The 18,212-nt window shown below is 41.8% G+C and overlaps 1 protein-coding gene across 1 annotated transcript in view; it reads right to left on the bottom strand.

The window, feature by feature from the left end:
- KIFAP3 (kinesin associated protein 3) overlaps positions 1–18,212 on the bottom strand; it is a 1,322,278-nt gene that overhangs the window by 757,356 nt on the left and 546,710 nt on the right. The window contains exon 12 of the mRNA XM_085654829.1: positions 953–1,061. Within this exon, the coding sequence (XP_085510955.1) occupies positions 953–1,061 (109 nt within the window). The remainder of the gene's footprint in view (positions 1–952; positions 1,062–18,212) is intronic.

Here is an 18,212-nt window from a genome sequence, read left to right as displayed (position 1 = left end):
ACCCTGAATGCCAGGGAAGGTCACTGAAAAAAAGACAACAATCATAGCCTGATTGATGCCATTGCTGTGAGGACAGGGTGCCGTGCTGACCTGTGTGGGCCAAAGCCCTGACCGAGGAATTGAAATTTCTCCCAACTACCACCATCTGTGAAGAAGACCAAATATAGTTGCATCAGAGGGTTGTCAAGGACACCCATCCGCGGTCCCTGCAGAGCAGCATGTGTGTTACTCACAAGAGGCAGCTGCTGCGCATGCAAGAGAGACACTCTCAGAGACTATGGTCAGTGAAACCCTGCTGATGCAGGCAAGACCTAGTAAAGGACCGGATGCCCCTAGGAAACTTTTCTGCCACATGGCGCTTTTTCGTTGGAAATCTTTTGACTTTTCTAACAGAGTTAGAGTGGGACTCCCGAGACCTAGATTGATAGTGAGGCCTAACCGGAATGTAGCCTATAGAAAATGGGGAATAACCACCATCATCAGTGAGAGGGAAGTGGGTCTCAGGGGACTGCCTATTTAAAACTCGAGCCCTGAACTCAGTGGCTGTGTGTATTGTTTGTGGATGTTGTCCTTTTGTCATAAAAGAAAGTATTTAACAAGACAATCATTTATTGCTGCTATTGTACATTTTTAAGTTGTTAGCCTGTGTTCAACCCCATTCCGTGCCTACCCCTCCCCCAAGAAGTCTTGGACTGCTTGACCCACACTACCACTGAGATTCAAGTGCTGAAAGGATACTTGGCCAAGTTGCTTAGGACCTACAGCATGTCAGGCCCCCACAGATCAGTAGTAAAAGGCCTCAACCACCATGCTTGGGCACAGTAGCTCCTGCTTGCTTCATGGCCCCCTGAAAGGGGTTCTGACAAAGTATAACAGTCTTCACATTTTATTTAAAATTTTCAAAATGCATCTTTTACTCAGACAACATATCAGTAAGTTTTCACATTATTACCTTCACAAATAAGTTGTGCATTCCTCTTGTTAGCAGCAAGGTTAATGCAGAAGGATATTAGTTCCAGGTCAATGCGCTCATCAGCACACTCAAACATCAATCTCATTAACTGTTAAAATAAAAGAATCAACAAATATTATAAAGGTTTAACTGGTTAAAAGCTTATGCATCATAAACTTATAATTAAAGGCAAAATATTCAAACTATAAATACATACGCAAAATGTACAATACTGTTGCTCTATACAAGTGCTCATTACCACCATAGGTCGAAATGTAAGATTAGATGGGCTCAGAATGCTTAGTAAGTGGGCACTGATTTATGTTATTCACCCACAAGCAAAGCCTTCATTGTCTGGCAGGTACCAAGGTTTAAGACGGTAGAGAGAATGCTCCTCTCGTCCCACTTTCTCCCCTCTCAACACTGGCACTGGTTCTGTGCTCTGCAGATTACAGGGAGTGACAGTGACAACACGCATTAAGTATGATTGGTACTTGGGGTGGGTGCTGCTGGGAGAAGATTCAGCCACTGGCAATTATCGGTGCAAGATAAAATGACGACAGGAGATGAGGGCAAAGGGAGTTCCTGGGTGAAGAGGGTGGTGTCCAAAATCTTGAGCATGATGAGCATAAAGTGGAGAGCTTACTCTGGGCAGCTGGACAACATTTACAGAATGTTTAGATAATAGTTGTGGTTCAAGGGTTGGCAAGCAAGGGGGGCTGGAAGGGAGCATCATAACCAAAGGCTGGGGCAAGGTTAGCGAAAGCTGGCCACAAACAAAAAGAGATAGGCGGCATGGAACAACTTTATCAGTGTGCACCGGCTAGGTTGTCAAACTGAGGAAGGAAAGGCTTGTGAAAAATGTAATTTTTGCCAACAGTCAAATTGCCTGCCCTTTTATCAAATACAATCACTGTTTGCCTCAACATGCTTGGGTAGACAATGTGTTCCCTGCTGCCTTTTAGCGTTATTTATACAGCATTATAAGCCTGAAAAGGTATTGTTTTGAAATATACCAGTAGATAGTTATAGTTAGGACCGTGTTTCCATAGGAAATCCGCAACATTCTATTTGGAATAACTTTGGCGCCGATTGATGAATCCTCGCGAAATTTTCAAAATAGGTGGGGCGCTCCGCTCCGCTCCTACCCTGAAAGTCTCGGGGGGATTCGTCAAGCGGGGCTGAGAAAAAAGGGGGGTCCCAAAACGCGTTTTCCCCATGCATTTTTCCATAGGGACCTTTAGTCCAAGGAACAGCCCGAACGGCTGAACAGAATTACTTGAAATTTGGCATAGAGGTAGTCCTCAGGTCAGGGATGTGCCTTTTGGATATCTGGAGTCAATCTGTTCAGTAGTTCCTGAGAAAATTGCAGTTAAAAGTACATATATATCTATAAGCGCGCACCGTGCGCGTACGGTAAGCATAGCGTACGCGCACGCTGCCGTGCGCGAGCGCAATTCTGATTGGTTGTTAGATGTCAGTAAACATTCGAATCGGTCGAAATCAGAAGTGTCGGCCGCCATTTTGTCTTCGCATTTTTTTCGAAAAACCACGAGGTGCGCGCACCGTACGCGCACGGCAAGCACAACGCATCGTGGGCGTTTGGTGCGCGAAGCGCACCGAACGCACACAGCGCGCGCACGGTACGCGATGCACACCGTGCGCGCACGGAGCGCGCACGGTGAAAAACCTGAAAAAAAATAAATACATAACTTAGCATTTAAAAAACCGCACAAATTCACTTAAAAAAACCATAGGTTTCACACACGTTATAGTTAGGAATTAGCATTTAAAAAACCATGCAAATTCACTTAAAAAAAACATAGGTTTCACACATGTTATAGTTAGCTGGACATTTCCCTCGTAAAAAACCAATAAAATTCCCCCGTTATAGATTAATGGAAGAAGACATGGGTAAATAGGTGTCTAAATACAGTGATGTAATATCTGACATCATCAGCAGAGGATTGCGGTCGCGTGAGTTATAGTTGCCTGCACTAACTATAACGGGGGAATTTCATTGTTTTGTTACGAGGGAAATGTCCAGCTTACTATAACATGTGTGAAACCTATGGTTTTTTAAGTGTGTATATATATATATATATATATATGTATATATATATATATATATATATATATATATATAACTGTGAGCTGCATAAGGACTTTAACAGCACAGTACCTCGACATCTTGAACGCCCCGGGCCACATTTCAAAGTCCTCGCGAAATCTCCAGGACTACCATCCAACGCCACTGCGGATAACCCCGCCCCCTTCTCATGTGTCCCTACAGGAGCCAATCACGAGGCCGGAGTCAGCCCCCAGGGGCTTGGCATTTAAATGGGTGGGGGGCCTCCCAGACCCCACAAGCCCTGGGGACCACATTGGTTTTCCACACGGGGAGCTGCATCTTAGCAGCTTCCTGAGTGGAAAAGCAATGCTGGCTCCCGCAGGAGGCGGGGAGCCGGCGGGACCGTGGGGGAATTAGGGACCCCCCCCCACGGTCCCAAACGAGAGGCCAGGCCCAGGGGGATGGGGTCCCCGGGGCGATAAGTGGCCGGGAGTGGGGCCGCGCGGCACCCCTCCAATAATAATTTTTCTTTTAAAACTTGGCCATGCCCCGGGGGATGGGGTCCCCTGAGACCGAATATGGCCTCAGGAGAGGGGCCACACAGCCCCCCCTCCCAATTTTTTTTAAATAATACAAAAATAGGGGTCAGGCCCTGAGGGATGGGGTCCCCAGGGCCAATAAAATAGCAAAGAAAGGGGGACCACACAGCCCCCCTTCTTTAAAAAAAAAAAAGAGGCCCCGCCCCCTCCCCGTAGCACTCTGCAAACGCGCCCCCTGGCACATTGTAAGATGGGGAACTAATTCCCCTTGAACACTGGGGGTCCCTGGGGGCCAACTAGCCCACCAGGAACCACCAGTATGCGCCAGGGAGCTGTGTTGCAGAGAGGTGTTCAGAGGCCACGCCCCTTTTTACACCTCTCTGCAACGCAGCTCTGTGGCTCTTACTGAAGGTACCTGGTGGGCTAGTTGGACCCCCAGGATTCAAGGGGACTTAATCCCCCAACTTAAAACGCGCCACGGGGCGCGTTTGCACAGTGGTAAAGGGAAGGGGCGGGGCCTGAGGTGACATGTGTGCAAACATGCCCTGTGGCCTAATAGCCCACCAGGTACCTCCAGTAAGCACCTGAGATAAGTTTAATCACTCACTTATAGTCAGTCACGCACATACTAAATCATCTATTCAGACACGTATACACCCACTCATTCTTCAATACGCCTTTTCCTATATATATTAAACATATTTAAACTTTACAGAAACACACAGTCACTGGATGATGTCATCAGTGATGCCATTTGAGATGTCATCAGTGATGTCACTAACCAGTCATCAGTGATGTAATATGTGACGTCATCAGCAGTGCATTGCGGGGGTTCGAGTTATAGTTAGCTGAACTAACTAGAACGGGGGAATTTCTATGGTTGTGTACGAGTGAAATGTCCAACTAACTATAACTTTCCCTAAAACCTATGGTTTTTTCAAATGAATATATATATACATACAACAACACAACCCTGGCTCACCACATCGGATGACAAAACCAAACAGGTACGGACCACCAGGTGTAGTTTAAAAAATGCAGTGCTTTAATTCAAAATCAAAGGATCCATAGCAATCAGCCTACTTCAGGCCAGTGCCTGGCATGACGCGTTTCGACAGCTCAAACGCGGTCTTGATCACATGAAGCGCTGCTGAAATCGTTCCATTTAAATAGTGACAATTAACACACCAGTGAATAATTAAGCAATAAAATGGTGATAGACATAACCAACAGACTTATACTATTCAAAGCTAAATAAATAGATTCAATAAATACAATGATTCACATAGTTAAAAAAGACAATGCTATTATGGGGACAAAAATTAATCTAAAAGGACACACAATATTATCTACCGCGACGCCCACCAGGGGGCAAACACTTTAAATACAGCAATTAGGTTCGGAGCGTTTTTTCAGCCTCTTGGATGTTCCTGGCTTCCCCTTCGAAAAAGGTCTGTGTTAGACCGAAATGCATCAGGGACTAAGACTTGCCAGTGCTTTTAAATAAGTAAATAAATCTGGCGAATTATCGTGTTGTGTGCGGCTCATTCCTTCTCGCTGAGAGGGGCTTGTCTCATGTTTTACGGCTTGGTCCTGCCGTGAGCGTCACACCACCAGCTGCGAAGTGCGCCATCACTGCCTGAAAATTGACCCTCTTTGAGTACCTGCGAAAGCAATGAAGACAGCGGCGCTACCAGGGACTGGACCTTGGTTCTGGGCCCTAGCACACTCCAAAGTTAGTGTGCACGGGGATCACGAGGCACTCTTTGAAAATAAGCGGAATAAATATTTTTGCATCACCCACTGGAGGGTATTGATTGTTTGGGACTGTGAACGAACTACAGGAACCATAATGCTAGAAGTAATGTCTACCACGACGCCCACCAGGGGGCAAACACTTTAAATACAGCAATTAGGTTCGGAGCGTTTTTTCAGCCTCTTGGATGTTCCTGGCTTCCCCTTCGAAAAAGGTCTGTGTTAGACCGAAATGCATTAGGGACTAAGACTTGCCAGTGCTTTTAAATAAGTATATAAATCTGCCGAATTATCGTGTTGTGTGCGGCTCATTCCTTCTCGCTGAGAGGGGCTTGTCTCATGTTTTACGGCTTGGTCCTGCCGTGAGCGACGCACCACCAGCTGCGAAGTGCGCCATCACTGCCTGAAAATGGACCCTCTTTGAGTACCTGCGAAAGCAATGAAGACAGCGGCGCTACCAGGGACTGGACCTTGGTTCTGGACCCTAGCACACTCCAAAGTTAGTGTGCACAGGGATCACGAGGCACTCTTTGAAAATAAGCGGAATAAATATTTTTGCATCACCCACTGGAGGGTATTGATTGTTTGGGACTGTGAACGAACTACAGGAACCATAATGCTAGAAGTAATGTCTACCACGACGCCCACCAGGGGGCAAACACTTTAAATACAGCAATTAGGTTCTGAGCGTTTTTTCAGCCTCTTGGATGTTCCTGGCTTCCCCTTCGAAAAAGGTTGTGTTAGACCGAAATGCATTAGGGACTAAGACTTGCCAGTGCTTTCAAATAAGTAAATAAATCTGCCGAATTATCGTGTTGTGTGCGGCTCATTCCTTCTCGCTGAGAGGGGCTTGTATATATATATATATATATATATATCTCCATCCTACTGGCGGTCGCCAGTAGGTAGTTATAGTAAGGACCTATAGGAAATCCGCAACATTCTATTCCCAATAACTTTGGGGCCGGTTGACGAATCTTCGTGAAATTTTCCAAACTTTTGGCCCGCTCCTGTCCGCTCCGATCTTGAAAGTCTCGGGGTGATTCGTCAAGCAGGGACTGAGAAAAAAGGGGGTCCCAAAACGTGTTTGCCCCATGCAATTTTCTATAGAAACCTTTAGTCGCAGCTACAGCCCGAACTGCTGAACGGAATTACATCAAATTTGGCAAAAAGGTAGCCCTTGGTTCAGAGTCAGGCCTTTTGGTGTAAATCCGTTCAGTAGTTCCTGAGAAAATCAAAAGTAAAATCACATATATATCTATGGGCGCGGTGGATCCGCGCACCCTGAGCGCACCCTCCTGAACACGAGCTGCATGTTAATTGGCACCAAACCAGGAAGTGTTGGCAGCCATTTTGTGCCTCGGTAGAACCGAGGTACAAGATACCCTTGAAAAAAGTGTGCAAAACGCAAAAAGGCCCTAGGCCTGCTTAGGGGGTCCCACAAGGACCCCCTGGACCCAATTTTTTGTATTTTTTTAATTAAAAAAGCGGTAAGATGCGCTCAGGGTGCACGGATCCTGCCGATTAAAAAAAAAAAAGAAAACGAAGCGCGGGCTTCCACGTTTCGTTGGTAATTAGCCCCCGGGGGGCCAAGTCCTGGGGGCAATATTATTATGTGAATGGGGGACCCAGAGGGGCCCCCCAGCCCCGGGGACCACCACACCCAGAGCTTTATAAAATTATGTACGGGGGGCTCACAGCCCCCCCCAGCCCTGGGGACCGCCAGCCCCCGGGGCTTCAATATTCATGGGTGGGGGGTTCATAGGCCCCCCCCAAGCCCCGGCGACCCCCCCAGGGCTTCTTTAGAATATATGCGGGGGTGCTCACGGCCCCCCCGCAGCCCCGGGGACCACCACCCAACGGGGCTTTAAAAAAAAAAAATACACCTATGTGTGGGAGGGGCTTGAGTCCCCCCCACACGCCCCGGGGACCACCTCCTCCCCGGGGCACTAAGTATTCTCATTAGGGGTCCGTGACAGACCCCCAAGCCCCGGGGACCACCACTCCCCCGGGGCTATGTAAGTGGTGGGAGGGGGGCTGCGCGGCCCCCCTCCTGGAGCCCTTGATGGTCCTGGGGCTGCCACCCCCCATGGCCAGCTCCTGCAGTGTCCCGGGGTGCCCAACCCCGGGACACTGTAGTTTGCTATGGCAGGGTGGGAGCCTCAGGGCTCCCGCCCTGCAATAGCAAACTTGGTTTGGATTTTGAAAGAGAGCAGGTAAACCTGCTCTTCCTTTCAAAATGCAAACCATATTGCTTTTCCATACGGGGAGCTGCATGTTAGCAGCTCCCCATGTGGAAAGCAATGCCGAAGGAGGCGGGGAGCCGACTGGGACAGTGTGGGCGCATTGGGGCTCCCCCCACGGCCCCAACGTTGTATATAGGCGCTGGGGGATGGGGTCCAAGGGGAGAATAGAAATTAGTGGTAGGTGCAAAAAAAATAAAAAATGACGGTAAAATTAGGAGTCGCCCCCCTGGTGTGCACGCGTTGGGTGCACGATTCCTAACGGCGTTGGGTGCATGAATCCAAGCAAAAAAAATGTAATATTTTTCATACATATATATATATATATATCAAGTTTATGTGTTTAGATCTTGGGTGGCTCTAAAAAAAGCCATTGTGTTTATTGGGAGATTTTGGTACCTACAAGTAAGTACCGATGCAGAGTCTAAAGTTGTTGAGGAAGATTCTGTTACCATCATCTGTAAAATGTAAACCATCTCTCCTGTAGATGCCGTCCATATTAAAACGCAGATTGTTGTTGTAAATGGACCCCATTCTATAATCTCTGAGATAAGCATAAAAAGTTTTATTGACATGTTTCCTAGCTTTCTCAATCTGTGGACAAAATTGATTGGACCAGTTCCATTTATGTCTTTGGCATATGTTAGAATAGACAAAGGCAGTTTTGGGGAAAAGTGACATCAATTCTCCAAAGGTGTCCTTTATAAGCATTTCCAGACCTACCCCAGTCAAAGTGCCTAGGTCATTGCCACCACAGTGCACAATTATGATGTCAGGGTGTTGGAGATGCAAAAAGGATTTAACCAATGGCATCAATAGGTGCCACTTTAATCCTCTATATCCAATCCATTTAATGGCTACATTTTGAAAAGCTAGGTCTTTGTCAATACCTCTGCTTTCAGCATACCTTTTGCACCAGAAAACGTAGCTGTGTCCAATAATCCATACAGAAAGCATCTTGAAGGGATTTCTGTAGGTAATCAGAAGATGTCTGCAGCTGAGGTAGGCAGGTGGAAGAAAAGAATATCTAAAATGGTGGACAAGATGCTGTTTTTAAGAAAGTAGAGATTTGATTGGCTGTTTAATAACACTCTACATTCAAATATAGGGTGCATTTTACTTTGTTTAGAAAGCATGTTTCTTATTGGTTATTTTGAAATGTTTGAGAGGTACAGCAGAAAGGATAAGGCCATGCTTTGTAAAGTCAACCACACCTGCTGTTGTCATTTGCAACATTGTGTGGTGAATTTGTGACCTGGCAGCTAAGTTGAATGTTGCATGACCTGTTGCTATGGAAACTGATATTAAGGACAAGGGGTGAAGATGTCAGTTGAGAAGTATTATTCTCTGTGACCAATGGAAAATCATTTTTCAATTTGAAAAGCAATGAGAAGCAATGGCATTTGTTGCTTATGTCTATATGTGTTGAAAAATTGAGGGAAAGTTTGCCAATACTGGTTCAACCTTGCAGAGTGTGTTGATCTACATTCTGTGAAAAAGAAAATCCTGACTGAGTGTGTGAAATTCAAATACTTCTTAATCTAAAAATCAATTTGAAAGGTGAGTTATTAATTTGTGAGGGGTTGTATGTGGTGCCTTTGTTTTTAATAAGACTAATGTGTTTTTCCTGCTAAAGTGCAGGGAATAGTCTTGCTTGTTTACAATCACACTAAGTCTGTGCATTTGGGCAACTATTGTGAGAGAAGCATTTGGTAACTTCTTGTATTTGCTGACACATAACTGCTTAAAAACCTATCCTGTTCTCAAGGTCTAGTAGTATTAGAAGCCAGTCATTGCTTATGCATTTGCAGAATGAGTCAGGCATTCACACTAGAGTGCAGTAGTGAAATATGTAGAATGTGTGCACTCACCTTACCCCTTCCAGACTAGTGGGTCTGTTTTGCTAAAGTCCAAGGAATAGTGTTGCTTGTCTAGGATCACACTGAGTCTGTGTGCATTTGGGCAACCATTGTCAGAGAAGCGTTTGGTTACTTCATGTCTTTGCTGACACATAACTGTTTAAAAATCTATTATACCTCTTGCTTTTCTCTAGTGACCCATTCAGCACCATGTACTAATCCATTCACTGCGCCAAAACCCAAACACATATAAATTCACCCACGCACTCTCCTTGCAGTACTCTAATCATTCAGTCAGTACCCAAGTACTCATGCAGTGAGCCAGACCTTAGCACATGGACTGCTTCAAACGCATATCCACTATGCATGCAGTCCTCTAACCACCTACACACTTGTCTTTAATAATAATAATAATAATAATCCACATTTGTAAAGCGCAAACAATCACCCGTAAGGGTCTCTAGGCGCTGGGGGCCGTTGGGAAGATTAAGCAAGCTATTGCCCAGAGTCACACAGTGCTGGGCTAATCTGCCGCCGAGGATCGAACCGTGATCCCCAGATTCCGCAGTCAGTCACCCTGGCCGCAGCGCCACACCTATTCAAACCTCTATCCACTATGCATGTAGTCCTCTAACCATCTACGCACTTGTGTTTGAAGCCTTTAATTCCCCAATGAGTCTCCTTAAACTCCAGGAAACACCCTGTCACTCTCCTTGCAATCCTGTATTGACCCATTCTGCACCATGTACTAATGCATTCACTTTGCCAAAACCCAACTGCTTATAAATTCACCCAGGCATTCCCCTTGCAGTACTCTAATCATTTAATCAGTACACAAGTACTCATGCAGTGATCCAGGCTTTAGCACATGGACTGCTACAAATCTTTATTGAATATGCATGCAGTCCTTTAATCACCTACACACTTATCCTATACATCTGCATTTCCCCCAGGCAGTATCCATACACTCCAGCAAACATCCTGTAAGTGTCCTTGCACTGTTGTAGTGACCCATTCAGGACTATGTACTAATCCATTCACTTTGCCAAAACTGAACCACTTATAAATTGACCCAGGCACTCTCTTTGTAGTACTCTAATAAATGTTTTGCTACCCAACTACTCATACAGTGAGCTAGGCCTTAGCACATGCAATGTGTTTGTATAGTAATAGAAAAGTATAATTTATAAATGTATTAAAATAAATGTTTTTATAATTATTTTTTACAGAAATTGCTTATCATCATTAAAATAAAGTTATCATGCCTGAAAAATCAAGAAAGAGAAAACGACAGCAAAAGGACAATTATTTGAAGAAAATTACAGAACAAGTATTGGATGACCAACCATGTGGGTAAAAAGAAAAAGTCTTCCGGTAAGACAACTAAAGAATTCATTAAAAAACTTTCAAAGCCTACAAATAGTGTGCAGATTGTACAAACTACAAATAATGTTTCAAGCAGAAAAAAGAATACGAGTAAAAAGAAAGGAGTAAATGGAAAATTATATTCACAAGGCACAATGAATGGTAAAAGAAGGCAAAAACAGTATAAAGAAATCAGGAAAAAGATTTTTTATAATAGAGTGGTTTCTATCTTGCTAAAAGATTTGAACAATATATAAAAAAGAGCACTATTTTATAAAAAGAAGAAGCATATTGAATCCATTGTTCAAAAAGCTTTAGAATTAAAAAGGAAATTATGTATTTTAATTTTAAACCAGAATTCAATAACTAGATAAACCAATCCATTTTATGAAGGCCAAAAGTAAGAGGAAAAGAGTAATTAACAGAACTAATTTTTGTGATTTTTGGGGGGAGAATGGAAACAGTTCAAGTTCAGAGCCTTTCTTTAATGAAGAGAGTTATTTTCAGACCAATAATTTATTGCATGCAGTAGATACCAGTGGTCGAGCTTATGAGGTTAGAAATGGCTGTCCAATCGAGAAAGAGAAGATGGTTCCCAGAAATGCAGAAGAAGTGTTAGCTGATGAAGTTCTAGGAAGACGTCCTAAGGCCCCAGTGTACACTTGGGATTGCAGTATTATTTGTAGTGTACGACAAGAATCTATTGATATTTTCTGTAATTTCTTCCGACAATACAGTAATAAAAGTGTTAAACAAAAGATTAAGATGTCGCAAGGACTAGACCCTTGCAGAGTGAGAAAAAATACTGGTTTGCAAGGTCATTCTCTGGCTTGTCTTTCTAGAAAAGTATGTCAAAGTGTTTTTCATCATTTCAGGATGTTACCAGTACATCATTCTCAAATGCGGAAGTTAGTCAGAAGATTGTATTATGCAAAAAGTCCAGCACTAATGTTAAATCAGTTGAACAATGCTCTTTTGCGTGGGTCAGTGTCAGATGTGAAGAAGGTTTGTGATGAAATTGAATTTTGTTACTTTGGCCCTGAACAAGAGTGTGTAGAAACTGACACATTAACAGAAGAAAATGTTGAAGAGAATGTGCTACATACCACTACAAAATATTTTGAAGAACAAATTACAAAGTTTAAGGTGATTTCAGGTGAAAGGACAAATTATTCTTGTATTTGTTGCCGGCGAACTCACTATAACAAGCATTGGCATAGCCAATAGGTCTCGCCTTTGGGGCCTTATAAGTGTTTAACCATGCAACAGTTAATGTTATTGCACCAAGGATATTGTGCTGCATAACGAAATACTTTTAAGGTCCCAAAAGCGAGACCTATTGACTATGCCAATGCTTGTTTATCTATGTATTCATGAGGAGGAAAAATACCAGCCTATAGTCATTTCCTAAATTTTTTTACTGGCCTGAACAGTAAAATACTGTACGTAGTCATAAAAAATTTTTAACCAGGGGTTACTCCATCAGACACTAAGCCCGTTCTAGGCTGATAGAACCAAGGGTACAGCAAGCAGTACTGAGGAGAGGTTGGCTAAAACCCGTCACAAGTGTTGTCAGAAACAATGTCAGTAAATACAAATACACAAAATCCCTCAATCTATTAAATTATTCTTAGGGTTCATTCTTCCTAATATTTTAATCTCGAAATAAGCCCAGTTATTTTCTCAATTAGGCTATGTTTTACACAAACTTAAAAAAAAATTACGTTGACTTGAAACGTTACTTTCTTTTATTTTTTTGCTTGACCTACTCAGGCGTGTGCGTAAAAATGACCTTATGCTGAAGTTCAACCCACTGTGAATTTCACAGCCATTGCCCGGAATTTGCCTCCATGCCAAGTAACAAGCGATGAAACTCGCTGTCTACTTGCCGCAGAAAGCGCCGGCAAGAGTCTATGGGGAGGGGGGTTGATTGACGTGCTCGTCACGTTATGTGACTTGAGTCCTAAAGTCGCGAAATGTCTCTAAATAGGAACTTAGATGCCAAGAAAAACTTGCGTACTGTACCGTGGCACATACAACAATGACCAGACCGACTGACGACGACATTGCCTCAACCAATCCGCCAATCACTTGCCACGGTACAGTCTCTGAAGTCTAACAGCCAATGACAAAAGAGTATTGTCCTAGCCAATCATATGAGCAATCATTTTCTCTAACAAATCAAAGGTCATTTTGCATTCACTCAGCTGCCGAATGTCTTCTCCAATGTGAGTGGTTGAAAGAACCCGGGTCCTGAAGCTCTGGCTCTCTGCTACTAGTGCTATCCTTAGATAAGGGACTGAAGACCTCTGTTAAAGGAGTGATAGGGATCAAGGTGTTTCTGTCTCAAATCATGGACTGTCTATAGAAATTCAGAAAAGATGATCCTACATGAGTAATGGCACACAATGGCTTGAAACAGAGACGGGCGTTTCTTTTCCGAACACTCGCACCTGGACGGGCTGGAAATAGCAATGAGGTAGAGAGGGAATGTGATATGTGGGAGGGGGCAGAGTCCCAGGCAAATTGGGAAGGGGCGGGTGTATGATATGAGACAGTATGCGGTCTGTGGGTGTTGTGACTTTAGTGCATGTCCGATTTTCAATATTGACTGTGGAAATTGTAAGAGCGTTCCACGGGTGAGGAGACAGTTGAGGGGTTCAGTAGGAGTAAGAGATGTGTGAACTACTGGTGGAGTGTGGGTGTAATAAAAACACGTGAAAAACGCTATTTGTAGCTACGTATTTATTAAAGGAGCGTTTAAAGTACCAAATTTAATGTCGTGTGGACCGTACTTTAAACCGTGGTTGTCAGGAACATTTGGAACGATACGTGAAAAGTAAAACTGCAGAAGTAACTGAAGAAAACGCCACCTCATAAGCGCCTCTAGCCCACTTGGTATTTTAGGAAGCAGTGACAGGGTATGCATCAAGGAGAACAAGACAAGCCCGGCGGAGCGTGGCGCGCGCGCTTGGCGGGGGCTGGGGAGCGCATTCCAGGCGGGGGAGCGGACTCTTTGAAGTGCGATGCCAAACGGATTGCATGGCGGCACGATGCGCGTGATTGTGCGCGTGCTCGCCATGCAATCTGCTTTTCGGAGCACTTTTGGGAGCCCCTTACAATAGTCTCGCTTTGCGATCGCTTACGCGATAGCAAGGCGAGACCTAAAAATCAGACTAGGACTGTTGATCTGTATTTAAAAAGTTAAAGAGAAAATAATGATAAGCGGAAGTAATTTGCAACTTATTTGTTGGTAGAGAATTGTTTTGATTTGGGTTCTGATCAGCGTATTTGCAAATATTGTTATAACAAATTAGATTAGAATAAAATGACCGCTAGAGCTGTGCATAATGATCTGGAGTTGGTAGATATTCCTCAAGAACTGATGGATTTAAACACGCATGAGTGTATTCTGATTCAATCTGTGCACCCATTTCAGGCTATTGTTCGTATGGAGCCTAAAACAGTTAAATTGCCTCCTACAGATTTACAGAGAGGATTGAAAGGAAGAGTTGTATATTTACCTCTAGATTTAAAGAAAAATATTTAAACTATTGGTGTACAGAATGTAGAATGTGAACCATTAGTTATTCTAGTTAATGGTGTTCCTATTAAAAGTAAAAAAATCTGGCAAGAATTAGTGGATGGTAGGAAAGTGCAAAAGGCAACATTGTATCTGATAAAAAACAATGAGTACTATAATAATGTGTATATGGAAGAAGAAGATATACTTTTAGGAGATGATACTGAAACGTCAACTGGTCAAATTGAAAAAGTGGACATGTCCAAAAGAGATGAAATCTATGAACATTACAGAGTACATCCACTTCATTCAAAAGAAGTGATGGGGAATACCATTGAATTATTTCAAATGAAAAAAGCAAAGGGAAGTCCCATGTGTGTATGGGAAAAAAGTTTGGAAGCTCGTTGTTTTCCGCAGTTGTTCCCAACAGGAAAAGGTGGACGATATGATGAACTATCAGTGCAGATTCCTGCATCAGAATAGCGGACAACAAGATTGTATGCAGAAGATCTAAGATTTCGACAATGTATCCCATACATATTTCATCTTTTGTTTGAGAGTGACTTGTCTGGACTTTCATATGCAGTCAACCACATATTTAAAACAAGAGTACATCTTCAAAATGTTTCGGCAAAGGAATTTATGGATAAAGTACATCAGAGAGATGATCATTTAGAATCTCAGCTGAATAATTTGATGGCATGTCAGCGTGGTACTAATAAGTACTGCTACCATTGTCATGGAGAACTTAAATGTATGCTAAGGAACTTAGGAACTCCTACGTGGTTCCTTACCCTAACCTGTACTGAATACGCTTGGGATGATTTACTTGTATTTCTTCCAGAGGCAAATTCGAATATTAAAAATATTGAATACAAGACACCTGGAGAATTGTGCTCTTTGGATCCTGTTAATGTATGCAGATATTTCAATCATCAATTTGAAGCTATGATGTCTTATCTGCAATAAAAAGAATCCTCCTCTTGGAGAAGTTGTGGATTTCTTTTGGAGAAAGGAGTATCAAGCTAGAGGTGCTCCTCATATACATATGCTGTTATGGATCAAGGATGCCCCCAAATTCGGAACTGATTCCGATGATACTGTTTGTCTTTTATTGAAGAATATGCCACATGTGCCATACCAAAAACAACAGAAGAAAACAACTTAAAACAACAAATCTTACGATTCCAAAGTCATTGATGTGGAAAATATTGTCGACGAAAGTACAAGTCTAAGGAAAAGTTTTATACCAAATATCATTTTGGATTTCCACATTCTGTAATATCCAAAGGAAGAGCAAACAGTTTTATGTCAGCTATGAGATATACCATCACTAGAAAGTCTCCAAAAAATACATACAATTTGAGAAGTGAAGAATCAATATACATAAATGATTATAATCCAGTTATTCTTTCAATGTGGAATGCTAACATGGATGTTCAGTATGTAGCAGATAATTCCATTGCTGTCGCTCGGTATGTAACATCCTACATTACAAAATCAGAAAAGACAGAATTGAAAGAAATGTGGGAAGACATTTCTCACGAGAAGAGTCTTAGTAAGAAATTATACAGTTTCAGTTTGAAGATGTTATCCCATCAAGAAATTGGAGCGTATGAATGTTCAGATCGGTTATCTTCTGCAAGTTTATACTCAAAATCTAGAAGAATCATTTGGGTGAGTCTAGGTCTTGCTGCAACGCGAAATAGAGTACTTAAATCTGTTCAAGAAATCGAATATTTAGCAGAAAAAGATCCGGAAAGTACAGATATTGTGAAAACAAACAAGTTGGACACATATTATCCAAATAGAAGTCATCATCTTGAGAACATATGTCTCTATGAAGTGCTGCAAAACTACACTTTTAAACGGAATACTACAGAAAACATCAATGATGGAAAATATTCAGTGATTGGTTCCGAAAGATGTTTGGTGAAACAAAGGAAAGGAAATTTGATTAATCACAGAAAAATGAGTTGTGACATTCCTGATAAAAGGGAATTTTACTATTTAGCACTTTTGCAACTGTTTAAACCGTGGCGTTCAGAATTGGAATTCATTGGAGATTTTCATAGCTATGAAGATTCCTTCAATGCTTGTAAAGATACCATAGAATGCACTGTTTTTGCAAATTATGTGAAAATGTTGAACGATAAAATTGATCAAGATGCTACTATCGCAGTTGAGATTGCCAGAGACAGCAATGCATCAAGCTCAAGAAGAAATTATGGACTTAGGAAATGTGGAAGAACTAAATGTTGAACAGAAAGAAATACATCAGCAAGTGAGACAACAGATTGACCATGGATTTCTACATGAAAATAAAGAATGCACATGCACCTCCTTTCAACCTATCCGAATGTATGCGAGTGGTCAAGCTGGAACAGGAAAAAGTTTCTTAATTAAAGTAATGACCAGTTATCTACAGAAAACAACTGACTCACATTTGTCTTGTTTTGTAACAGCTCCAAATGGGTTGGCAGCACACAACATTAAAGGAATTACATTGCATCGTTTACTTATGCTACCTGTGAGCATGAAAACAAATTGGAATACCACAAGCTATCTGGAGAAGCTTGTTATGAAGTTTCAAGAGTGCTAAAGAAAATAAAAATTCAGATTATTGATGAGGTAAGCATGGTCTCAAACTTTATGCTTGCTTTTGTGTATTTAAGAATGCAGCAAATTGTTAAAACAGAGTACGATGTCTTATTTGGAGGAAAACATGTCATAGTTTTTTGAGATCTACTGCAACTTACTCCCGTAAAAGGACAACCAGTATTTAAAACACTTGCGCATGAAGACACCAGAAAGTCCTTGGGAAGTGTTGGGAACGTTAACATTTGGTCATATTTTGAATACAAAGAACTCACTAAAAATTTGCGACAGGCAAATGATGCTGAATATGGAACTATTCTTCAAGACATAAGAATTGGAGTAATGACAGAACATGGCAAACAAGCTTTGCAAAGTCAACTACTTTCGAATTTGTTTCCAAATGAAAATATAGTTCCCAAGAAAATATATATGGAAATTGCAGAAAGTAAATCTATAATCTGCTTAATGCCAACACTACGTGAGTGTTCTATATTTAATGAACAACTTTTGAAGCTAGAAAATGAAGAAATAATAAAAATGGAAGCTATTGATAAAATAGAGCATGAAGGAATCAATATTATTTTGACGGGAAAATTGAAAACGAAATTGGATTCTTTAGAAAAATCGATATCTAAAACTGCTGGTTTAGAAAAGAATCTATATGTATGTATTAACTGTCGGGTAATTTTATGGTGTAATTTGGATGTAGAAAAAGGTTTAGAAAATGGAGCAATGGGTAAAGTTGTTGACTTTGTTAATTAGCAAAATAGAGATGGAATTCAATTTTTAAAAATCAAATTTGATCAAATTGAAGAAGTAAAAGAAATTGGTCAGTGTTCAGTTCGTTTTTTGCTTGTTAAAGATTTATATGTCCGTAGAAAACAATTTCCACTTTCTCTGGCATATGCAGTGACTATTCATAAATCTCAAGGATTAAGTGTAGACAGTGCTTTGGTGAACATTGGAAGTACCGTGTTTAAAGAGGGTATGGCATATGTTGCTTTGTCCAGAGTCAGAACTTTATCTGGTTTGTTTTTGATTGATTTTGATGAGTAACAGATTGCTGCAGATGCTAACTGTGTAAAAGATTATAATAGGTTAAGAAGAGCGTATGCTCCCAATTTAGGTCAATATCCTGTATTTGAAAACCGTGTGGTAGGTCGAAAAAGAAGATATGAGAATATCTGTAGTGAAGTTATAGAGAAGTAAAGAAATCAAGATAATGTTGAGATTACAAGCAAAAAGAAAAAGGACACTGTTGAAGAGATTGTTGGTTATAAGTTTGAAAATAGTTCAGGTATCAACTG

Source organism: Triturus cristatus, chromosome 4_1 (genome assembly GCF_964204655.1).
Source record: "Triturus cristatus chromosome 4_1, aTriCri1.1, whole genome shotgun sequence".
In the NCBI taxonomy this organism is placed as follows: Eukaryota; Metazoa; Chordata; class Amphibia; order Caudata; family Salamandridae; genus Triturus; species Triturus cristatus.
The sequence above is the reverse complement of the archived record's forward strand: the minus strand, read 5'-3'. Positions and strand labels throughout refer to the sequence as shown.